General features: G+C 36.0%; 2 protein-coding genes across 2 annotated transcripts; both read left to right on the top strand.

Annotated features, from left to right (window-relative positions):
- Window positions 1-1,154: 1,154 nt before the first annotated feature.
- Window positions 1,155-5,299, top strand: LOC110823779 (Protein kinase superfamily protein). The gene is made up of 3 exons (XM_022054256.2): window positions 1,155-1,941; window positions 2,296-3,376; window positions 4,797-5,299. Exons 1-3 carry the CDS (start codon window positions 1,526-1,528, stop codon window positions 5,085-5,087), a joined length of 1,788 nt encoding a protein of 595 aa, XP_021909948.1. The 5' UTR covers window positions 1,155-1,525; the 3' UTR covers window positions 5,088-5,299.
- A 2,150-nt stretch (window positions 5,300-7,449) lies between these two features.
- LOC110823697 (ubiquitin-activating enzyme E1 1-like) lies at window positions 7,450-13,970 on the top strand. The gene is made up of 7 exons (XM_022054132.2): window positions 7,450-7,766; window positions 7,995-8,374; window positions 8,558-8,775; window positions 10,071-10,862; window positions 11,501-12,369; window positions 12,461-12,893; window positions 13,169-13,970. Exons 2-7 carry the CDS (start codon window positions 8,008-8,010, stop codon window positions 13,763-13,765), a joined length of 3,276 nt encoding a protein of 1,091 aa, XP_021909824.2. The 5' UTR covers window positions 7,450-7,766; window positions 7,995-8,007; the 3' UTR covers window positions 13,766-13,970.
- Window positions 13,971-25,685: the final 11,715 nt, after the last annotated feature.

A 25,685-nucleotide genomic window follows, 5' to 3' on the forward strand; every position in this document is an offset into this window, starting at 1 on the left:
TGAGTTAGCCTGGTTCTGGTTCACCGGTTGAACTTGGATATATTTGGATCTGAAACTTGAAAAGTCAATAAAATACTTGATTTTATCTAATATCTTGTGTTATTTGAAAATGTCCATATAAATATATTTATTTATGTATAGATAGATTGGATAAATGTAAGGATAGCTTTTTGTACTCAAATTCACCTAATTTAATTCGTTTAAATTTGATTAAATGCAATTTTCTTGTTAGAGTGATTGCCCTGGTCAGATGGATTCGTGTTGATAGGGAAAAATTAGTGCATTTGAATTTAATCTTTTAAATTTCTGTTTGAATCTAAGTTAAGAATAAATATATAATTTTATTAACATAAATGTATTTATATTTATATTCATAAATATAATTAGTATATAATATTGTTGATATTAATAAATAAATTTTTTATTTTTAAAAATTAATAAAAATTTATTTATATTAATATAATAAAATGACTAAGTTTAAATTCAAATGATATAATCTACAAACTAAATATAATTTAATAAATAAAAAAATTTATTTATGTTTGAGTTTTGTAAAATAAATATGGTTATCATCTTTAAATAAAATTAATTATTGTGCACATATGTTTCATACGATAATTATTTAGAGCTTAATTTTTGTTATATTCTTTTTTATAATTATATATAAAAAAAAATTATTAATTTATTAATTAACATCAAGTAATCTGATAATTTTTTTTTAAAAATAAATTTAAAATTTTTTATAAAAACGTGTCAATCTAATATTACGTAAAAATATGTTATAAGTCTAATATAATAAAAGATCATCTTATATATGCAAAATCTAAATATCTTAATCTTTATTGATGAATGATTCAATTAAATTCGTAAAAGGAAAGTCATTTTTATTATGTTAATAAAATATTTGATTAATTTAATTTTTTTAATCAATTATGATTTTTTTAAACGTTTCGGTCTAAATTATTTTGTTGGATCCAATTTTGCTCCCCCTTACTCACACTTAAAAAAGAGGTGACTTTTATTGAAATAAATTATAATTTTAAAGGAAATAATATCTAAATGCTAAAGTTGGATGTTAGCTTAAATTTTAGAAATTTTTAAATTTTATTTCAAATATAACGTTAAAGAAAAACAAAAACTATACTCATATCTTACCTGACATACATCATCCTCTGGATCACAGCCTCACAGGCATCCTGAAAGAAAGGGCAGCATCACCCCTCTCAAGTGTCTGCATCGGCCCATCTACTGTCCTCACTCATAATCATTCTCTCAGCCTGGCACTCTTTATTTAATCACTCCCACCATCCCCAAAAGCTTAAACTAAACTATAACAAATTTAACAACCCCTTTCCATTTTCTCCTCTTGTCAGCGATCACGCACCCTTTTTCTTCTTTCTTCATTTTTATATTCATATATTATATATCAATACAAATATAGGTACACAGTTTCGAAATCTGAAGCAAGAACCAAGGAGCACTTGAGCTGTTTGCTTATTCTGCTGCTCAGCTCGAGAGGAAAGTAATGGCTGCTGCTCTGGAGTGCTGGTCGAGTCGGGCCAGTACGGACGAGGACATGGTCGAGCAGGTACTGATGCGGACGCAGGACAGGTCGGAGGGGACGGTGCCGGAGGGCTCTGGAGCTGGAGCCGGAGCCGCCGTGAAGGAGCCGACGAATGCTATGCAGAAGCGACTGCAGCGGCTGACACGGAACGTGTCGGAGGCCATTGCCTCGTTGAAGAACACGCTGAATCTCGACTCCGCACGTGACCAGCATGTTACAGCTTCGGGGGCTGGAACGGCATCGTCCAAGATCGAGGGCTGTAAGAAGGTTGTTTGGGGCAGCGTCGTAAGGAATCTCACGCAGTTATATCCTGGGAGTCAATTGCCGGAGAAGCTCATGTCGAATATAAGGAAGCATTATGATTCGTTGCCTCTCAGGTAATTAGATTTCGACTCACGTTCTGTTAGGTTGCTGAGAAAATGCAGGAAAACTTAAAAAAGCAAGGGAAATGGGCTAGATAAGGGGAAGTAAGTAATCTTATTTAGTTACTGAAACAACGGGGTTCTGTTTTTTTTTTCTTTTTTTCTTTCAAGGTTTCCTGCAAGAAATATTTGTTGTATTGAAATATAAATCCTAGTTTTTCTCTTCCAAAATTTTTTTCCACTTAGCAACTGAACTGAGCATTTGGATTCTTATTTGGTACTGTTGGTAGTTGGCGCTTAACCTTTTCTCATTTTGTTTATCACTCTTCATCATCATCATCATCATCATCATCTTCTTCTTATTAACAGTTACGCTCAGGCTGGTTTTGATATGAAAGAGGTTTTCCTACATATAAAATTGATAGAGCAAGCATCAGGAGACGACCATCCTGCAATATTAATTCAAGAAGTTTCTGATGATGAAGTACAGGGTTCTGTATTCAAGCTCACATTTGCCTGTAACTCTTTGATTTCTTGGCCAGCCATGTCGGGTGCACTTGATAGTGCCTCCATTTGTTGTAAGAAGATACAGATCTTCGAGAAGAAGGGGTTCACACTCGGGATTATTATTCTTTTGGTTCAAGCTGGGCATGAAAAATTGTTTAAAATCCGGATCGAAAGTGCCTTGAAGTCTGCTATAAAGAAGCCGAAACCCACTTCAGTGAAGCTGCCATTTGGGCTTTGTGGGTGTCAAGAAGAGAACACCAGGGGGAGAGAATTTGGGGAGATTGAAGAAGAACCTACGGAGCAGAGTTATAAAAACGGGATTGAGAATTTGAACATGAAGATCCAGCTTCAAACACCGCTGCCTAATTCTTCATTTGTTGTCTCAGTCGACGAATGGCAGACTATCGTATCTGGTGCTGATGAAATTGGGAAATGGTTGCTTAACTCTGACAATCTTGAGTTTATTGAGCAGATTGGCACCAATTCTTTTAAAGGTGTTTACAAGGGCAAGTGTGTTGGAATCGAGAAACTCAAGGGCTGTGAGAAGGGAAATTCTTATCAATTTGAGCTTCGGAGAGATCTCTTGGAGTTAATGACTTGCAGGCATAAGAACATTCTGCAGTTTTGTGGCGTTTGTGTTGATGAAAATCATGGTTTGTGTGTTGTGACGAAGTTGATGGAAGGTGGATCAGTTCATGACTTGATGCTAAAGAACAAGAAGCTTCAGACTAAGGAGATAATTAGGATTGCAGCTGATATAGCTGAAGGGGTCAAATTTATGAATGATCACGGTGTTGCATATAGAGACGTCAACACACAGAGGATTCTGCTAGATAAGCATGGGAATGCCTGTTTAGGGGACATGGGGATAGTCTCTGCTTGCAAGAGTGTTGGTGAAGCAATGGAGTATGAAACTGATGGCTATCGGTGGCTAGCTCCTGAGGTTTGTGTTCTTTTACTTGATTGTAGTTAAAAAGTTCACTTAATTCATGTTATTATTGTTGACGGTAACTATAATTGTTGGATGCATGATCGTGACGGTCATCATGTTATCAGAGCATATCCCAGTAACCCCCATCAATAATGTCATTAGCATTAGGTTATAAAGCTTTAGAATGATTACCTCTAGAATGGTATGTCTGGACCGATGGCGCAAATTTCTTCCTCAAATGCTGAGAAAATAACTAGTCAATGATCCGTAATCATGAGGTTATTAGAAGACCTTCTATTGATTGCTTCCTTATGGAATTTCTGAATTTATTCTGAGTGAAAGTTCAAATGCTCCTTGAGTTGCTATGCAATGCGGTTTGTTTTATTGTGAACTGGGAGCAGTCAAGGCACAAATGTTCTTCTGGTTGGAGCTTGTTTGCAGCCTTGAGATATATGCTAATACAGTCTGCATCTATACATTTTTTCATACATATAGCGTCTAGGCCCACCTCTTTTTCTCTGTGTGGGGGAAGATGGACAGATGAGGTGAACTGTATAATCTGTGGCATCTATTAATTACTGCAATTTCAAGGAAACCTTTTTCTGGGTTTTTCTAAATATTATCTAGAATCATATTATTTCTACTATTTCTTGACATTGGACCTTATCTCGATGCAATGAATTGAGGAGTAAATTTCTTGGAATCAATCTAATTTTTCCAAAAAGGAACTTTAGTCTCTTATCTCAACATAATTTTATGAGCATGCTTAACGTGTTTTAATGATTATTTTGCTTTAATCTTCAATTTAATGCTTACCTTTATGTAAGCACTCATATTCTCTCTTAAACAAATCATCTTTTGGCTCTCCTTTGTAGTGGTGGCACTTTTGGCAAAATGGTCCAAATAGTGGAGCCCGCAAGTTGGAATTTTTATTATTATCATTATTTTGCATTTATAGTCTTTCTGGTCCTAATCAATTTTAAAGCGGCTGAAAGAACTTTAAATCTTCCTGATCTAAACCAAAGATAGACAACTTTCATATGCTCCGAGCCTTTCCAACTGCGTTTGTGGTTGTCCTTTTCTCCTAGTGAATAAATTTTATGAATGAAAATAATTGTAAAAAGTTATCTTGACGATTCTCTTTTGACATCTAGGATATTTGATAAATTCAGACAATTCTCGTTTTATCTGAATACAGATATAACCAGGATGGCATTATTGAAAGATTTTGAATAAAACTATATTGTTTTGGAGTTGCAGAATATCTTAATAAATTAGAAAGGATTCATTGAAGGAAATATACTCTATTGTGTTTGTTCTCTTTACTAATAGGAAAATTTCACAAGTAAAATGTACATCCAGTCCCTTCTTTTGGTGTTTAGGAGTTGAGATGAAGTTTTTCCCTCCCTTTGATATTTTTGGTTGAAAACAGATTATTGCTGGTGACCCGGAGAATGTTACTGAGACTTGGATGAGTAATTCATACAGTTATGGAATGGTGATTTGGGAGATGGTGACTGGTGAGGCAGCCTACTCTACATGCTCCCCTGTGCAGGCAGCAGTTGGGATAGCAGCATGTGGCCTAAGGCCAGAGATTCCCAAGGACTGCCCTCAATTCCTTAAATCTCTCATGACAAAGTGCTGGAACAATTGCCCGTCAAAGCGGCCTCAATTCTCTGAAATTCTATTGATATTGCTGCGGCCCAACAACAACAACAGGTAAAAATCCTTTTAGATTCCATCAATTGTAATTTACTGATGCTAAAAGCTTGTACAAAGGGGTTCCCTTATCAAGTCCATGCTACCATGCATAATGCATATTTGGGAAGCTCTAATAGCAGAAATGATGATAGATATATCTTCATTCTTTCCCCAAGTTGTATCCAATATATATGTCCTCTTTTCTTTCATAATTTCATATAAAAGTATTCCTTATATACCAGCCAAAGAAGAAAAGGAATAAAATATTGATGTTGTTATTGTTTCCATAAGAATGTCTGCCATAATAGGCGTACTAAATTTCACTCATGGTGGTGATGTGAGTGGGGGGAATAGTTTAATGTCTTATGCTCGTGTGTCTTATATAATAATGGCTAGGCATTTCATTTTTGGTTGCAAAAGGCTAGGATACCCGGATAAGAAAGGTTAAAAGCAAAGAGCAAACAAGATTGTAGTTGATCTTATGGGCCAACAAGTTCCTAGTGACACGAGGGAGTATTGCAGTCCAGGTTTCCTTTTGTTTGCCTGATGGCTTTCTTGAGGGCCCAAGGGATATGTCCCTTTTACTTTGTTTTTTGTCTGACCGGGGGGGGGTTTGCTTTGTGAGATAAATAAAAATAAAAATTAAAAAACGCCACACTTAGAATTTCATCTCATCACTTCTTTTCCCTTGACGTTTAACTTTGAAGCTTCAGCTCCTATGGGTCAGACCCAAGAGGTCACATGTTGGAAGGGTAGTTTTGGCTTGACATGCATGTCCGTTACACTCATGGCCAACTTACATGGGTACTTTTTAATGGTTGTGCTGGATTCTGGACCTCTAATTATTTGAGCTCTGAAAGCTTTTGAATACAAATAGCAATTGTGATCCCACTAGGACATGTTTAAACGTATCAGGGGTTAGAAGTGATCATAGATTTACAGTATGTAGATTTTCTTTTAATATTTTGTTTAGCAAATGAAGTCATGTTGATTTGGTGGTAGTCAAACAAGTTGGGTCCAAGACAGGGCAGTCGCCTTGTAAAGCCCAAAAGACCAAGCTCTGAACTTTGTTATACGATTTGGAATTCTAGTTAAAGAGCCCAAACAGTGTATTACCTAAATTGAACTGTGTTTGATAACAATAACTCGTAATGGATTAATAATGTTTCCCACCAAAGAAAATAGCCCACTTGTTATTTATTATGTAGGCCACTCTTCAGTTATCCTCACTTGCAGGGCAAGAGAAGAATATATTCCTTGGGTTAAATTATAATGGGAATGGATTATATATTCCATGTCTATGATAAATTATTCTATGCATCTACTGCAAGCCACTTGCAATTTATTTTAATAAATATAAATTTTCAAATTTTATTATAAAATACTATTTCACAAAATATCTACTACACAAGAGGCTTGCTAATCTTCAATGTTTTGTAATGTTTCTGTTAAATTGTAGTTTTAATATTTAGTTTAATTATAATTGATTAAACAAGTTTTTAATTATTATTTTAATGCATTTGACTAAACTATTATGTAATTTACACAGTCAAATTAAAATTTAAATATGTTTAAATAACTTAACACTTATGACGCTTCAAATGCATCCAAAATTTTTAGAATACGTTAGTAATTATTATTTTAAATAATTATAAAGATGGCAAAATAGGTTAAGACCATTAATGCCTTTGACTAATTGGCATTAAAGTTGGCAAAAATTATCATTTTCATTTGTTAGTATTATTAATCAAACTACCATAAAATGCATATAACATTAACAGCATTTATGTTAAAAGCTGTAATTTTATAAAAATAAAAGTGGACAGTAATTTATTTTACATTTAAAACATAAAATTATGGTATCATGAATAATGTTTTCAGGGGAATAAATAAAATAAATCTGTTTATATTGATACATTATATTTATTTGTCCACTATAATCATAATAGTTAAAATAGTATTTTGCCGATAATATTATCACAGGACTCACGTGACCTAGACGAAGCACCCTTTCAATGTGCGTGCAGAAGCCTTCTTTAACTGTGTTTGTCATGCTTAAATATTTAATTTTTCATTTCTTTCACTTAATTATACTAATAATAAAAAAAAAATTTGCCCAAACAAATTAAAATATTAGCAAATAAACCAATTTAAATTTATTTAATCTATTTAACTAAACAAAATCATGCTCAATCGGCAGTTTTATGCTATGTTTTAGCAACTAAAATTTATTTAAAATTGTAAATTTTATTTATGATTTGACAGTACCATTAGATAGATAGTGAGAGTACCATGGTGCTGTAACGAAACGACGTCGTAGAAAATCCCATGCTCTCCTCCATGATTGAATCATGTACCTTCCTTCTCCCAGCTGACTTTATCCTCCTCTCCCCACATCACAGCCTTTCTCTATCTCTCTCTCCAATGAAGAGAGAGATGGTAGTAGCACAGCACAGCACACGCCGCGCCAACCCAAAACCCTAGAGCCCAAATGCAAATCCATAAATACCCCTCTCCCCATCCTATATAAACCCGGCCAAGCTTAGCTATTATCTACTCCTTCCAAAATTACTCACCAAGCAAACCAAACTTCAAATTTATAACCAAGAAAATTAATAAAGAAAAACTTTAATACCGACAATTTACCCTCTTTCTCTCCCTCTTTCAGATTCCATTATTCTCTAAACCTCGGTCCTAATCGGTACGTTTTCTGGTTCTCTTCCGGTAGATTGTGTGTTCATTTTTCTTTTTCATTTCATTTCCACCCGATAATCATGTCGAGGCTAGGTTTAGGGTTGTGGTTGATGTTTTTGTTGCCGATCGTAGTTGGATTTTCGGTTTTCAGCACTCATTTTGAGCTTTCTAGGTTGTTGAATTTATCCATGGTATTGATTGTAATTTCTCTGTGGTTTTCTGGTTTTTTCGGCAGTTTACTGCACTATATGCTTCCTATAAAGAGACCTGGTGAAGGAGTGGTTGTAGAAGAAGGTAGTGAAGGTATCAACAACAACACGGGTGCATCGGCGTTGAAGAAGCATCGGATCGACACCGGTGTCTCCCATCCCGCGGCCATCGAATCGACGGCTAACAACAATTCCGTCGCCGCCAACAGCAACAATAACAGCAGCGGCGACAGTGAAGCCGCACCGACGCCGCAGCCGATCATGGCTTTGGGCGAATCCAATCAGTCGGACATTGATGAGGACTTGCACAGCCGACAGCTGGCGGTGTACGGCCGCGAGACGATGAGACGGCTTTTTGCTTCCAATGTCCTTGTCTCGGGGATGCAAGGTCTTGGTGCAGAGATTGGTATGAACGCTCATAGCATTTCCTTTTCCTTTCCGTTTAGCATTGAATGCCAATTTTCTTATGGTAGCTGAAGGTAGCTTTCGTTTGAAACATTTTTATTACACTGCTTGTACTACACGAATTATTCTTCTGTTTTCTCTCTCGTTCTAGGACTCATTCTGTTATCATTTCTGATTGTGGCAGCAAAAAATCTCATTCTTGCTGGGGTCAAATCTGTTACATTGCACGATGAAGGAGTGGTGGAATTGTGGGATTTGTCCGGTAATTTTCTTTTCTCAGAGAACGACGTGGGAAAGAACAGAGCACTTGCTTCTGTTCAGAAGTTGCAGGAACTCAACAATGCAGTGGTTGTTTCTACCTTAACAACACAGTTAACCAAAGACAAGCTTTCTGATTTTCAGGTGCTTATTCCAGAAATTAGAAATGCCAAAATGGGAATTAGATTATTAGAAATGCAAGAAAATTCCATGTTCACAATGCGAAAATATAAAGGAAGTCCTATGAATGTGGAAGATACACCGGATTAGTTGATCCAAATTTGGAATTGATTGTCAAGTAATACATTAACTATTTTGTTTAGTCAAAACAGAATTAAGTTTCCATGAATTGACTAGTTTCATTAGTTTGCTATACTACTTTTTATTTCAAAAAAAAGTATTGTTTTAAAATTCTCTATGCATTTTTTTTCTTCATGGATTCCAATTTGTTCAGGAAAGTAATGATACCACTTATTGTGCTGGAGCATTTTCTTCTCTATAGATGCAGTCCCCTGTAGAAAAAGTTTGAATTAGCTTGTGGTGGACGGTCGATTGTGATCACTAACAAATTAAGGCTGTCAACAATATATTTTTGCTCAATTATTTTTTTGTTTTAGTATTACCTTAAACTGGAGGCTGGGGCTGCAGGAGAATGTCTTCTTCTGTGGTCTATTTCATTAGATAAAAACCAACATTTGACTGTGCATGTTAGAGGAGCTGTTTACAGTTATTATTATCTTAAGAACTGAATTTTTGTGAGGTTTATATACACGCATTGAATGCTCCTGCATATATGTAGCTATATTCTCTTGTTAAATTAAATTGAACCTTGAATTTCTGATTATATAACTCTTATGTAAATGTACATTTCCTTTTAGGTACCACCTTGTTCTTCAGGTTTTCCCATGTTTGGTTTGTCAACAGAAGAATTATGATTTTTTTAATGTTGTATTTGCTGGATCTGAAGAAGATCTATCATTACTTCAGAGTAAATGTCCAACTTAATTGTTTTCCATGTGTCTGTGTATCAATTTCCAGGAAGATGATTTAAGCATGAGGTAGATGATATAGGGAACAAATGGGGCAGTTTTGGTGGCAATTATTTGCAAATAAAGCCTTTTTTTTCAAGTATAGCTACAGCTTTTTGTTACACCGTTTGTCCATTCAAGAGCATAGAATTTGAGAACCTAGTAGCTTTCTTTTTTCATTACATGGGATTCTGGTAATTGTGATTTGAACTAAAAAACCTGTATTCATTCATCCATCAAGCACCTGATTTAAATCTGGGCAGCTATGGAAGCTTTTTGTTTTTGGTTTCATCCTGGTCTTGGTTTCTTGATTCTTGTTTGTGCATGTATCACTTGTTTCTTCTTGGAAAGGTTTTCTTAATGTATTTTGTTTGCTGCATCATGCACCTATTTATCTTTTATTTGGTGCAGGCTGTTGTTTTCACGGATATAAGTTTTGAGAATGCGGTTGAGTTCAATGACTATTGCCACAATCAACAGCCTCCTATTTCCTTCATCAAGGCTGAAGTGAGAGGTGTTTTTGGTTCTGTGTTTTGTGACTTTGGTCCCAAGTTCACAGTTTTTGATGTTGATGGAGAGGAACCGCACACAGGAATAATAGCATCCATAAGCAATGACAACCCAGCTCTTGTGTCATGTGTGGATGATGAAAGGCTTGAGTTTCAGGATGGGGATCTTGTTGTTTTCTCTGAAGTTCAAGGAATGGCGGAGCTTAATGATGGAAAACCCAGGAAGATTAAAAGTGCAAGGCCATATTCTTTTACTCTTGAGGAGGATACCACAAATTTTGGTACCTATTTGAAAGGCGGTATTGTCACACAGGTGAAGCCACCCAAGGTATTGAATTTTAAGCCATTGAGGGAAGCACTCAAAGATCCGGGCGATTTTCTTTTGAGTGATTTCTCAAAGTTCGATCGTCCGCCTCTTCTGCACTTAGCTTTCCTAGCACTGAATAAATTTTTATCTGAATTGGGCCGCTTACCTGTTGCTGGTTCAGAGGAGGATGCTCAGAAGCTTATATCTCTTGCCAGTAGCATCAATGAGAGCTTGGGAGGGACTGTGGCAGATATTAACCCAAAGCTTTTGCGGCACTTTGCATTTGGTGCCAGGGCAGTTCTGAATCCCATGGCTGCCATGTTTGGTGGCATTGTTGGACAAGAGGTTGTCAAAGCGTGTTCTGGAAAATTTCATCCCCTCTTTCAGGTTTGTATTCACCTTTTTATTTTCCCTTTGGTATTGTTATGAAAAAGTGGGCATTTAGGATTTTGTTTGAAAGGGACATTTAGGATAATATTATTGTTGTGGTTGTATCTTACAAGGATCGATTTACATTATCACACTCCTACATGGACCCCCAGGTTTTTGCACAAACGCAAGCAAGGACACACATGTAGATGAAAAAATATGTTTGTATTGAATTGGACTTTTCTATGCATATTAAGGTGGTGACAGTAGGCAGTTAGTCAATTTTGTACATTTTTCTGCTTAACAGAGTTCTTTTGTGCACAAGTCACATTTTAATTGAAAAGTTGGCCGCCTTTACTGCAAACTTGTTTTAGAAATTCAATGATGACAAATACAGTAAATGAATGGGCTCTGCCTTTCTGGGAACAGAAGCTGTTCCTTAGGGGGTTTGTGTGGTTCTAGAAAAAGAAGGAAATGCAAACTTCATATTTTTTTGGTGATTTCAACTTTGGCAAGTTGTGACTAATGGGGCCTAGCCTAGACATCATGAAGTTTGGTTGTCTTATGACTTTGTCCTGTAGTTGGGAGTTTCGTTGAGTGATTCATTGCTATTACTTGTTCTGCTAACGCTTAACTTCATTTGCATATTTATGCAGTTCTTCTATTTTGATTCTCTGGAATCACTACCAAAAGAGCCATTAGATCCCAGTGAATTTACCCCTCTGAATAGCCGCTATGATGCACAAATTTCAGTGTTTGGCTCTAAGCTCCAGAAGAAGCTGGAGGATGCTAAAGTGTTTATGGTAGGATCTGGTGCACTTGGTTGTGAGTTCTTGAAGAATCTAGCGCTGATGGGAGTTTCTTGTGGGAACCAAGGAAAGCTGACCATCACTGATGATGACGTAATTGAGAAGAGTAACCTCAGTAGACAGTTCCTCTTCCGTGATTGGAATATCGGGCAAGCAAAATCCACTGTTGCTGCTTCTGCGGCTACATCAATAAATCGTTGTCTCAATGTTGAGGCTTTGCAAAATCGTGTGGGACCTGAAACTGAGAATGTCTTTGATGATGCATTCTGGGAGAATTTGACAGTTGTTATCAATGCGCTGGATAATGTGAATGCGAGGCTATATGTTGACCAGAGGTGCTTATATTTCCAGAAGCCACTTCTTGAGTCAGGGACTTTAGGTGCTAAATGCAATACTCAGATGGTCATTCCTCACCTAACAGAAAACTATGGTGCCTCAAGGGATCCACCTGAGAAGCAAGCACCGATGTGCACTGTCCACTCCTTCCCACACAATATTGACCACTGTTTGACATGGGCTCGATCTGAGTTTGAAGGTTTGCTTGAGAAAACTCCTGCTGAAGCGAATGCATTTTTGTCCAACCCTGTTGAATACACTGCTGCCATGAGGAATGCTGGTGATGCTCAGGCTAGGGATACTCTAGAACGTGTCATTGAGTGCCTTGACAGAGAAAAATGTGAAACATTCCAGGACTGCATAACTTGGGCTCGTCTAAGGTAACTCGTGAATGATGATAGATCTAGTGTACGGTTATGATAAAAGCAATGTTTTGATTGCATGTTTTCTGATATTATCCTTATTGTTCAGGTTTGAAGATTACTTTGCTAACCGCATTAAACAGTTGATTTATACATTTCCTGAAGATGCTGCAACCAGCACTGGGGCTCCATTCTGGTCAGCTCCAAAGCGTTTCCCTCAACCTCTTCAGTTCTCTATTGCTGATCCCAGTCACCTCCATTTTGTTATAGCGGCATCCATATTACGAGCCGAGACATTTGGTATCCAAATCCCTGACTGGGTGAAGCATCCCAAGAAGTTTGCTGAGGCTGTTGACAAAGTGATGGTTCCAGAATTCCAGCCAAAGAAAGATGCCAAAATTGTGACTGATGAGAAGGCTACCACTCTCTCCACTGCTTCTATTGATGATGCAGCAGTTATAAATGAACTTATCAAGAAATTAGAGAACTGCAGACAGAATCTGCCTCCAGGGTTCAGGACAAAACCAATCCAGTTTGAAAAGGTTTGTCTCCTTTCATCCTTTATGCATTTACCTTAAAGTTTTAAATTAGCTGGATCAATTGGTCTAGATTATCTCTCATCCTTGACCTAGATGGTGATAAAGGGGAACCTTCCCATGTGTGATTCACTAGTATATATTATTGATTTTGTGTCTTCACCTGAAAAACTTCATTGATGTTATCAAAATCTAGAATACTTCATTGCTGTCTTAAGCAATTCAATCTTTCTATTCTGTCAACTAGGTTTGAAGCTAATGTGGTTTCAAAACATATACAGGATGATGATACCAACTACCACATGGATATGATAGCTGGGCTTGCCAACATGAGGGCGAGGAACTACTGCATTCCTGAGGTTGACAAGCTGAAAGCTAAATTTATTGCTGGAAGGATTATCCCTGCAATAGCGACTTCTACTGCTCTAGCCACTGGTCTTGTATGCTTAGAGCTGTACAAGGTTCTGGATGGTGGTCATGAAGTTCAGGATTACAGGAACACATTTGCGAACCTTGCACTACCTCTTTTTGCTATGGCCGAGCCAGTCCCTCCACAGGTAATCAAGCATCGTGACATGAGCTGGACTGTTTGGGATAGATGGATTGTTGAAAACAATCCAACTTTGAGGGAACTTCTCCAGTGGCTGAAGGATAAAGGGCTGAATGCCTATAGCATATCATGCGGCAGTAGTCTGCTATACAATAGTATGTTCCCGCGGCACAGAGATCGGATGGATAAGAAAGTGGTGGATTTGGCTAGGGAAGTGGCCAAGATAGAATTGCCCCGTTATCGTCGGCACGTAGATGTTGTTGTGGCCTGTGAAGATGATGAAGACAATGACATTGACATTCCTCAAGTATCCATTTACTTTCTTTGAGGCTGTTTTATCTGAAAAATCCATCTGCATGAGCTGCAAGTTTTAGGGTGAGAAGTGAGAACTCTTCATTCACAGTAGTAGCTTTCTATTATGGTGTTATGTCATGTCCGATAGAACACCAGGTGGATACTTTTTACAACAGTTTTACTTTGCATATAACAATCCAAAGTTACTTTGGTTGCATAAATGATCAGTGATTTTACCATATTGAGTTGATCTCCTTTTGATGTGAATAGGGGCGGAAACTTGTTGAAGTAGCTTGATTTTGAACAAGCTCAATTTTCAGCAGACTTGAAATTGAGGTGTTAGTTTGAAATTAGGTTGTTCCTTCACCTAAATTGATTTTTCAAAAGGATGAAATTAGATATGTACATTGGTGCTAAAAATATTTCATACCATATAATATCATATCATATGGAGTTGAAAGAACTTCTTTATTTATAAAGAAATGCCATTTTTTCTTCCTACTGAGGCGTTTTTATTGTAGAAAACATTGATGAGATGATGGAGAATTGTAAAGAAAAACAGTAGTTAGAGAAACAGCATATGTAATTTTCGTTTTATTTTATCGAATAGTATCAAATCTTTTAACAAATCCACTCATCTTGAATCATCTTTTTCTTTTTCTTACTTCCCTCTATGTCTTCCACATATCACATTGGATATTCTTCTCATTGGTTCACAATCTCCCTTTTTTCCGTCCTTGATTCCTTCCTCTTTTAGATTTTTCTAAAATCCATTCTTTTCTATAAATCTTTAGAACCCAAACAGGAAAAAGGAAGAAATGTAGATGGAGACATCCATCATTAGCAGGGCCACTTACCTAGCAGCAACTCAATTCAGAAATTAGGTAGCATGCAAGTGGAAGTACCAAATCCTTCACAAATCAGATAGCATATAGGTGAAGTTAATAATACATACGAAGAGCTTTCAAGAACATCTAATAGAAATAGCAGTAAAATTCTAGTAATTTGAATTGTGTTAGGACATATGCTTGAATAGTTGAGTGTAAAATACCTAAAAATTCAAGATGAAATCTCTTGTAATATTATGGTGTTTAAAGAAGAAAACATAACTCTTATTTATGGTAATAGGATGTTTATAGTCTAGTTAGGATTGAAAAATCAGACTAAATCAGACCAAAATACAATTTAACATGTTATTCATATATATAGGATTGAGAATATGGATGATATTTGATCCGTAATGTATATGATGAAAAAATAGATTATTCTATTTGAGTTAAACTAATTAAAAATAATTAGTGTTTAAATATTTTATAGTTAATACTGAAGTAAAAGTTAAATATTTTTAGAATAATAAATTTCAAAACCCTTAATTTAATAAGAAGACAGGGCTCAATTGTGTTTGACTGATAATTATATTTTAAATTGAATCAAATTATATCGTTTAGTTCGGTCTTTGTATCAGGTAAAGCTAAAAAAAAAAACTAGGAGATTTATAATTCATTTTTGACGCAAAAACTAAACAATAATCGAATAGATTGGATCATATCAATATAATATACAATAATAGTATCTAGTTTATAAAATTTAAGATAAAAAATTAGCTTGATAGGATTAATATTTCAACATGGGTATGATTAGAGTAGTTGTCATAAATTTTTTTAAAAAATATTGATGAATTATTTTTACCATTAATTTAACACTTGATATCTAGTTACAAATTAACAATAAAAAATTTCAAAATCTTAGATTAAATTTAAAATACTTACTATTTAATAACAACTAATAATAAATTAATAATTAATTCAATATTTATTATTTAATAGTAAATTAACCATTAACATTTCTTAAACCAACTTATTTAAAAACGACCAAGAAGAAGAAAACAAAAACATTGCAACTAGGTTGAGTATGCAGTTCATATGTATTAAAACTTCTTGTAAGTGCTCCATTTCGGTTTTAGGCTAATGCATACCCTTACATGCTAATATTCGAAGTATGATTTTTCAGATCTTATGAATATTTTTAAATGTATCATTTTTAATAGAGAATAATTTAATACAAAAAGAAATTGCGAGAATAAGTTGAAAGATAATCGAAATCAGACATAAATAAATTGAAAAAAATTTTAGGTATATCATGCTAATAGGAAGGTAATAGTTTAAATAACTTGCATAAATATAAAAAGCCATACTTGATGAATAAAGAAATATTTTTCCATTTGATATCACTTGATACATGAAATCTTGTATTTGTATGACATTTCTAGAGAACTTGAGATATAAAAACCCAAAACTCCTATCAAGAATTTCAAGCGTTTAGTGTAATCATAATAATAATAATACTGGAATTTTTATTTAATAGAAAAATTGAAGGTTCGAAGATTATATTTTTTGTACGTTTACTTAAAATGTTCAAATAAAAGCTATGGGAATGTCTCGAAACTTAAATGAGAAAACCACCAACAAGTAAATATTATTAGCCTCTATTCGAAATTAGTGGAGCGGAAAGAAGTAATTACTTAGCTGATTTGTTGTTGTTCAGGATCCGGGTCTTGATCGTCCTGATTTGAAATGATTAATAAGAAATGGGTGAGCTACACTACCTCACTAAGAATATCAATACCTTACCACTGGCACAGAAAATCAAAGAACTGTAGAAAATATAAAACGATCGATAGAGTAAAATTTTAATAAAATCTGAATGCTAATGCATTCTTTGTCCGTTTTACTGAAAACATTAATATTCTCATTCCTGACTAATAATATATCAAAACAATACCCTAAATAGAATTAGAATGACGATTTAATCAACAAGCATACACTCAAATAAATATGTAATGTTGGATTCTTTATCATGTTGCCTGAGATTAGGTTTTCCTGTTTTACTATATTTATTTTTTTCTACCGGTATCATTGCGGGTCCATAGGGATCTCACTACCCTTGGATACATAACACTTCTTTCATAAATTAATTGATCGTCTCCAAACTCGTATGGTAATGGGTACCACAACTAAAGACTGACTCAATACCCCGTTCGGTATGAGCGAAATTAATTAACTACTAACCTCATCCGTATGGGACTTTCTAGCCCTGTACGGCTGAGGGTAACATCCACGGTAGAGTTCACCTCATGTACAAAGTCTGTACACTCTTTTCTATTATATTCGGTAGGCCCTTTTATTCAACAGCTTTGATTTACGCATGCATATTTTTCATTTTTATTTAGCCACTAATAACATTAAGGCTCATACTTTAAAAAGAATATGACCAGACGAAAATCATGTTTTGAAATTTGTTAAGCGATAAAATCGTTAGTAAAAGTGAAATTTGAATATCATAATAGAATAGAGACGTCATATATTGCGATAACATGAATAATAAAATGAAACAAGAAATTGAGGTGAAATCAAGTAAGGCAAAAAATGAACAATAAAACGAAATGAAATAAAATCCAATGACTCAAGAAGCAAAATTAACACATTGGTTCTAAATTGATGTAACGGAAGAAAAATGGAAATGGGTTACATTAACTGAAATAAAATAAAATAAAATAAGGTAACATAAAATAAAATGAAGTAAAAATGATAAAATAACATAAAAATAACAATTAATGAATAAACAACATGAATAAGCTTGCGACGAACATAATTAAATCGATTTATAGGCTCCATCGAAAACCTGTATTTAATTTACCAAGGGATCATAAAACTGTTTAGAATTTTAGTTTATTATCGATTAAACTTTGATTTAACCGTAATAGGAAAAAAATTGAGAGATTCTTACATTGGGTTAGAGTCCAAGACATTGCCTTTTTCACTACAATTCGTGACGGTTTTCAGCTCTTGGATTTCTTGAGTTTCTTGGTAAAATTTGGAAACGCACATCAAAACAACGTGAAAATACGTAAGGAATTTAAAAAAAGGCAGAAAAACTCATTGGGGTTCGGGTTGGGCTTTCGGCGTGGCGGTGCCATCGAGCTTTGCCGTTTGGTTCTCCTTTTTCGACATTTCTCCCTCTTGGCCAAACTGATTCTGGTCAGTTCTTGATGGAAATTAGTTTAAATCATGGAAAGGGGGTGTTTTACGGAGAAAAAAGGGGAAAAATTCAGCCTTCCAGCAGTTTTCGTTCTCTGGTGCGGCGACTCAGCCAAGCTCCGTCGTCCCTCTTTCACGAGTTGTGGCTTATCTCGGTTATCTTGCATCAAGAACGGTCTAGATAGCTAAGGACAGAGAAATGAGAAGAACGAGAAGAAAATTTGGGCTTACTGGCGGATTTTGGGGTTCCAGCATGGTGGCACCATTGTCTCTTTGGTGGCTGAGCTTCTCCTCCAGCCGCCCTTCTTTTTCTTCCCCGGTCACCTGTGTCAGCTAGGGTTTTGGGACCGACTGAAGAGAGGTTTAAATACCCTTCTTTGACTTATCTAGGCCGTTCATCCTAGGAGGAGTGGAGGCACGTGAATCGTCTAATTGCGCTTATTTGGAGAATTTATCCGGGTCATCTGATTTGATTCGCGTGGGGCAACAGGGACCGTTCGATTGGGCGTATTCGGATAATTGATCTGGGTCATTCGTACGTTTGGGAGTGGACACGGGTCGTTCGATCTTCCTGGCATGCGGATTGCCAACGTAAGTTTCTCTCATAGAGCCCGTGTTAACGTCGTTGCCATGCGGCATGCAGTGATTCGTTGTGCTACTGATTGGTCATCCACGTGACCCTTTTGTTTTAGCGAATTGACCCATATTTTTCAAATTTTCTTTCAACATGCCTCCTTTATTTACAGTTTGGCCTTGATTTTTGAAATTTATTTTCAAATGTGCCCAAAATGTATATATTATTCTCAATAATTATTTTTGTGTATATTTTAATTAAAAAAAGAAACTCAACTATTATTATTATTTGAAAATTTTAAAATTTACTATTTCAAGACTAATTTCTGAACTCATAATGTTACAACTCTCCTCTTCGGAAAAAAATTTGGACCCCTAAATTGCTACCCTTAGTCGAACAAATGAGGATAGCTAGTTTTGAACTTTGATTCCAAGTCCCAAGTAGCCCCATCTTACGAGTGATTCTGTCATAAGACCCTGACAAAAAGGATTTTTTCGTGATAGAGCACCTTACTCTTTTGGTCCCAAGATATTGACAGGTGCTTCTTTATACGAAAGATCCTCCCGGAGTGAAAGGGGCTTGTAGGACAACACATGTGAAGTATCAGAGTTATACTTGCATAACATTGACACATGAAAGACATCATAGACCGTGAATAATTCTGGTGGCAGTGCTAGTCTATAGGTAGACGTCCCAATTCTGTTCAAAATTTCAAACAGTTTGATAAACCAGGGATTCAGCTTTCCCCTCTTCCCAAATCTAGTGATACCCTTCAACAGGTGACCTTAAGGAAGACTCAATCATCTGTCTCAAATTTTAAATCCCTCCTTTGTATGTCTGCAAAACTCTTCTATCTACTATGAGCTGTTTGGATGTTTTTTCTAATTTTGGCAATCTTTGCTGTGGTATCCTCTACAAAGGCTAAGCTAAATAATTTTCTGTTACCTCCCTTTTTCTAACAAATAGGTGATCTACATCGTTGACCATACAATACTTCATATGGAGCCATACCGATGCTTGTTTGGTAAATGTTGTTGTAGGTAAACTCTATTAGGGATAAATGATCATCCTAGTGTTCCTCGATTTCTAGGGTATAAGCCCTAAGCATATCCTCTAATGTTCGAATAATTCTCTCTGATTGTCTGTCTGTTTGAGGGTAAAAAGCCATACTGAATTATAATTTTGTCCCCATAACTTACTGAAAACTAGTCCATAACCTAGAAGTAAATATGGGGTCTCTGTCTGATGCCACTATTACTGAAATCCCATGAAACTTGACTATCCCTCGAATGTAAATTCTAGCTAACTTGTCCAAGAGGCATGTTACTGTAATGGTTAGGAAGTGGGAGGACTTAGTGAGTCGATCAACTATTACCCAAATCGCATCATGATCAGAACGTGCCTTGGGCAATCATGTCATAAAATTTGTAGTGATATGCTCTCATTTTCATTATAGGATTGACAATGGTTAGAGTAGAACTTCTGGGCGTTAATGCTCGACCTTAACTTGTTGGCCTATGAGACACCTTGAGATAAAATCGACAATACTCCTTTTCATCACATTTTACCAAAATCGAAGCTGCATGGTGAACTTCGAACTATGAGCCTCCGTTATGATATCTCTTTTTAAATCAATGTCACTCGGGATACATAATATGTCTTGGAGCCTGATTAACCCATTAGCAGAAACTCAGAACCTGGGGTCTAACCCCAATTCTATATTCTTCCTGATGGCTGCTAAAGTAGAATCAGCCAGCTGAGCCTCCTTGATCCTCTAAATTAGCTCAGGTTAAACCGTTAAGTGGGCTAGGCATGTGGCCCGTTCTAAGTCTTAGAGTTGTATCTGTTGCGAGACCCTTATCATTCTGTACTCAGAGATTATTATATAAGCTAACATACCTGCACTCTTCCTGCTGAGAGTGTCAGCCACCACGTTGTCCTTGCCTGGGTGGTACAAGATCTTATAATCATAATCATTGAGAAGTTCTATCCAACGCCTCTGACGCATGTTGGGGTCTTTCTGTGTGAATATATACTTCAAGTTCTTATGGTCTGTATAGATGTTAAACGTCTTCCCTTACAAGTAGTGACGCTAGGTTTTCAAGGCGTAGATAATTACTGCAAGTTCCAAATTATGAGTGGAGTAGTTCTTTTTATAGTTTTTCAATTGTCTAGACCCATAAGCTATGACCTTTCCGTGCTTCATCAAAATACAATCCAAGCCCTAGTAGGATGCGTCACTGTATACTGTATACCCACATGTTACATTTGGTAGAGCCAATACTAGTGCAGTAGTTAATCGCCTTTTAAGTTCTGTAAAGCTTCTTTCATATTTCTTATTCCACTCAAACTTGACATTTTTTTTGTGAGTCGTGTCAGAGCGGCTGCTATACTTGAGAATCCTTCTACAGATCTATGGTAATAACTAGTCATACCCAATAAACTTATAATTTCATTGACCGAATTTAGTTGTTTTTAACCTGTCATTGACTCAATCTTGTCGGGATTCACTGATACCCTTTCTTTCGTTATTATGTGTTCAAAGAAGGAAGTTTGCTTAAGCCAAAATTCACATTTACTCAACTTTGCGTATAATTTCTTTTTTCTAAGAGTCTGTAAGACTTGGATAAGATGCTGAGTATGTTCTTCCCTGTTCTTACAGTAAATTAGGATATCATCAATGAAAGCTATAACAAACTGCTCCAAGAATGGCCTGAAGACCCTGTTCATCAAATCCATGAACATTGCAGGTGCGTTAGTCAATCCAAATGACATGACAAGAAACTCGTAATATTCATACCAGGTTCTGAAGGTTGTCTTAGGAATTTCTTCTACTTTGATATTCACCTGATGATATTCTAAACACAGATCAATCTTAGAGAAGATCTGAGCACCATTTAACTTATCAAAAAGGTCATCAATTCTGGGGAGATGATACTTATTTTTAATTATGATTCTATTTAATTCTCTATAGTTTATGCACAATCTCAAAGTCCCATCGTTCTTATTTGCGAACGTAACTCTGGCACCCTAAAGAGATATGTTGTATCGGATGAAACTATTGTCTTGTAGCTCTTTGATCTATTTTTTCAGTTCCTTCATTTTAACACGACTAATTCAGTATGGGGCAACCGAGATAGGTTGTGTGCTAGGCTGAAGATCAATGACGAGTTCTACTTCTCGATCCCTTGGTAATCCTGATAGTTCATTAGGGAATACGTCCGAAAATTTTCGAACAACAAAAAATCTTAGATGCAAATTTCTTTATTGAGTTTGACTATCGCAGAAAAAAAAACAATTAAGTTAATGGCATACGATTGAATTCAATATACTATCACCATGTGCTAATAATATTTAAGATTTTATTAATTAATGAAAGATTTTTCGTTAGAGATGTTGAATACAAACCTCATATAATAACAATCAACAGTAGCATGATACGCCGCTAACTAGTTCATCCCTAGGATTACATCAAAATCTTTCATATATAGTATTATTATATCTACACTTAATTCTCTACCTACAATTTATATGATACAAGATTTGTATATAGCATTTACTAGTAATGTTCCGTTCCAAGGTGTAGACACCAACAATACAGAATCAAGACGTTCAGGTAGTACATTTAAATATTGAGTAAAAACGTGTGAAATAAAAGAATGCGAAACACCAATGTCAATTAAAATGTGTACAAAATGTTTGCAGATAACATACATACTCTGAATCACATCTAGGTTGGCTTCAACATCCTGTTGGATGAGTGTGTAGACTTTGCCCTGAACCGCGGGCCTGACCTGATTCTGATTCATCGGACACTTTTTCGTATAATGTTGGGTACTCTCGCATATGCGACAGATGTTGTTGAGACAATAACAAGGTTGGTCCCCATGATCTTTACCATAGTGCTGACAAATCTTACCACGTCCTGCTATTGGGGCCTGGGGAGGAGCCTGAGGGATGGGTCTTGACCCTTTATTCTACTGGTTCGGTACAGTGGGTGCGGGTCTGTGATGTGGAATTGGGGGCCTAGAGTTGCCCATCACTGAGGAAAAAATGCGGATGTTCCTCTCAATCAATTAGGCCTTAGTCAAGACTGATAAATACGTGTCAAGCTTGAACACATACAACTGTTGTCTGATCTCATGAAGAAGACCTCATTCAAACCCCCTTGTCTTCCTACCTTCATCTGTCATACTTTTAGGGGAGTATCGACCTAACTCCAGACATTTCTAAGCTTACTTTGATACTAACAAATCTTTTTGGACCAGTTGCGCGAATTCTATTTTTTTTAAATGTTGGAGATGTTTCAAAGGGTACTTAATATTGAAGGCAGCCCAAAACTGTTCTAAGATTACTATAGTGGGTAGAGTAGCCTGTTTGAGTTGCTACAAACGCCTTGCTTGGTCTATGAGCATATACATGGCAAAGACAATCTTATGTTCGAAAATTACCCCACGTGTCACAAAGGTCTTCTCTGTCTCTGCCAGTCAGTACTCAACTTTCTCAAAAGTGGATACCCCTGCAAAAGTAGATAAGTTAAATCTCTTGTATCTCTCGATGTAACCCGGTTCCATCATAAGCGGAGCTAGGTCCTGCTGGAGGAGAACTGAATTATGTTAGGGAGGAAATGGGTGGCCTTGTGGCGACACTGGGTTGTACGGTGGATGCACTAAATTGTACTACAGCGGTGCTAGATAGTATTGTTGAGGAACTGGGTTGTATCATGGGGGTACTAGATCCTTTCGATGTGGAGGTTGCTCATACAGTGGCAGGGGTAGAGGGGGATCAGGTAACTCCCTTCTCTCATCCTTAGCCTGTTATGCAAAAATCAGTCTCTCAAGCATTTCGAAGAGTCGATCAACGTCTTCCCGAAGTGATCTCTCTTGGGCTACTATGTTCAGCGGGGGTCTTTTTCTCCTCATGCTTCCTTACCTATATTACATGATAATGGTTTGAGATTCGAATTACATTAAATTTATTCTAACCCTAAATGTGCAAGGAATGATTCCGAGGAACGCGGCTCTGATACTAATTATAAAAGCCTAAAACCCTTATCAAGGATTTCAAGCGTTTAACATAATCATAAAAATAATAATACTGAAATTTTTATTTAGCAAAAGAATTAAATGTTCTAAGATTACATTCCTTGTATATTTACTTAAAATACTCAAATAGAGGCTATGAAAATGTTTCGGAACTTAAAATGAGAAAACCACTAACAAGTAAATAATATTAACCTCTATTCGAAATTAACATAGCAGAAAGATGTAATTGTTTAACTGGTCTCTTGTTGTTCAGGATCCGGGTCTTGATCGTCCTGATCTGAAATGGTTAATAAAAAAGAGATGAGTTAGACTAATTCAGTAAGAATATTAATACCTTACCATTGATACAAAAAATTAAAGGACTGTAGAAAATATAAAACAACCGATTGAGTAAAATTTTAGTGAAATTCGAATACTAATGCATTCCTTGTCTGTTTTACTAAAAATGTTAATATTCTTATTCCTGACTAGTAATCTATCAAACACAATACCCTAAATAGAATTAGAATGACGATTTAATCACAAAAAACATACACTCAAATAAACATGTAGCGTTGGGTTCTTTACCATTTTGTTTGAGATTGGGTTTTCTTGTCATACTCATTCCTGTTTTACTATATTTATCTCCTCCTACCGGTATCATTATAGGCCCATAGAGATCTCTGCTACTCGTGGATACATAACACTTCCTTCTAAATTAATCAGTCGTCCCCATACCCCATCCGGTAATGGGTGCCACAACTAAAGATCGACTCAATACCCCGTCCGATATGAGTAAAATTAATTAACTCTCAATCCCATATAGTATGGGACTTTCTAGCCCCGTACAGCTGAGGGTAACGTCTACGGTAGGGTTCACTCTATGTACCAAATCCATACATTCTTTCCTATGATACTCGATAGGCCATGTTATTCAACAATTTGGTTTATTATGCATGGATATTTTTTATTTTTTTATCTAGCCACCAATAACATGTAAGACCCATACTTTAAAAAGAATATAAGTAAACAAAATTCATGCTTCGAAATTTGTTAAGAGATAAAACCGTAAGTAAAAGTGAAATAAAATATCCTAATAGAATAGAGACGTCAAATTTTGTGATAACATGAATAATAAAATAAAACGACGAATTGAGGTAAAATCAACTAAGGAAAAATATGAACAATGAAACGAAATGAAATAAAATCCAATGACTCAAGAAGTGAAACTAACACATTGGTTCTAAATTGATGTAACAGAAGAAAAATGGAAACAGGTAAAATCAACTGAAAATAAATAGAATAAAATAAGGTAACATAAAATAAAATGAAGTAAAAATGATAAAATAACATAAAAATAACATTAACGAATAAACAACACGAATAAGCTAGCGACAAACATAATTAAATCGATTTATGGGCTACATCGGCATCCTGTATTTAATTTACCAAGAGATCACAAAACTATTTAGAATTTTAGTTTATTATTGATTAAACTTTGATTTAACCGTAACAGAAAAAATGTTGAGAGATTCCTACACTGGGTCGTAGTCCAGGGCACCGCCTTTTTCACTATGGTTCGTGATGGTTCCCGATTATTAGATTCTTGGTTTTCCTGATAAAATTTGGAAGCTCAAATCAAAATAACGTAACAATACGTAAGAAATTGTGAAAAAGGCGTAAAAACTCATCGGGGTTGAGTTGGGGTTCTGATGTAGCGGTAGCACCAAGCTCTGCTGCCTGGTTCTCCTTGTTCAACGCTTCTCCCTCTCGGCCAAACCGATTGTAGCCAGTCCCTGATGGAAATTAGTTTAAATCGTGGAAAAGAGGTGTTTTACGGAGAAAAGAGGGGAAAATTTTGGTTTTACTGTCAGTTTTCATTCTTCGGTGTGGCGGTTCAGCCAAACTTTATCATTCCTCTCTAGTAGGTTACAGCTTCTCTTAGTTATCCTGCATCGAGAATGGTCTAAATAGCTAAGGACAGAGAAACGGGAAGAACACGAAGAAAATTTGGGGTTACCAACGCGTTTTGGGGTTTTGGCACGATGACACTATCGTCTCTCTGGTGGCTAAGCTTTTCTTATGGCCACCTTTCTTCTTCTTCTCCAGTCACTTATGTCGGCTAGGGTATTAGGGCCGGCTGAAGAGAAGTTTAAATACCTCTATTCAACTAATCTGGGTTGTTCATTCTAGGAAGCGTAGAGGCACGTGGACCGTCCGATTGCGCTTATATGGAGAATTCATCCTGATCGTTCAATCTGGTTCGCGTGGGGCAATCAGGGTCATTTAATCGAGCTTATTCGAGGAATTGATCTTGGT

Source organism: Carica papaya, chromosome 2 (genome assembly GCF_054855325.1).
Source record: "Carica papaya isolate Zhongbai chromosome 2, ASM5485532v1, whole genome shotgun sequence".
NCBI classification, from domain to species: Eukaryota; Viridiplantae; Streptophyta; class Magnoliopsida; order Brassicales; family Caricaceae; genus Carica; species Carica papaya.

Coding starts and splice junctions, on each gene's coding strand:
- LOC110823779 (XM_022054256.2), top strand. CDS start 1,526: ATGGCTGCTGCTCTGGAGTGCTGGTCGAGTCGGGCCAGTACGGACGAG. Junction 1,942..2,295: donor TATGATTCGTTGCCTCTCAG/GTAATTAGATTT, acceptor TCTTATTAACAG/TTACGCTCAGGCTGGTTTTG. Junction 3,377..4,796: donor ATCGGTGGCTAGCTCCTGAG/GTTTGTGTTCTT, acceptor GGTTGAAAACAG/ATTATTGCTGGTGACCCGGA.
- LOC110823697 (XM_022054132.2), top strand. CDS start 8,008: ATGCTTCCTATAAAGAGACCTGGTGAAGGAGTGGTTGTAGAAGAAGGT. Junction 8,375..8,557: donor AGGTCTTGGTGCAGAGATTG/GTATGAACGCTC, acceptor TGATTGTGGCAG/CAAAAAATCTCATTCTTGCT. Junction 8,776..10,070: donor ACAAGCTTTCTGATTTTCAG/GTGCTTATTCCA, acceptor TATTTGGTGCAG/GCTGTTGTTTTCACGGATAT.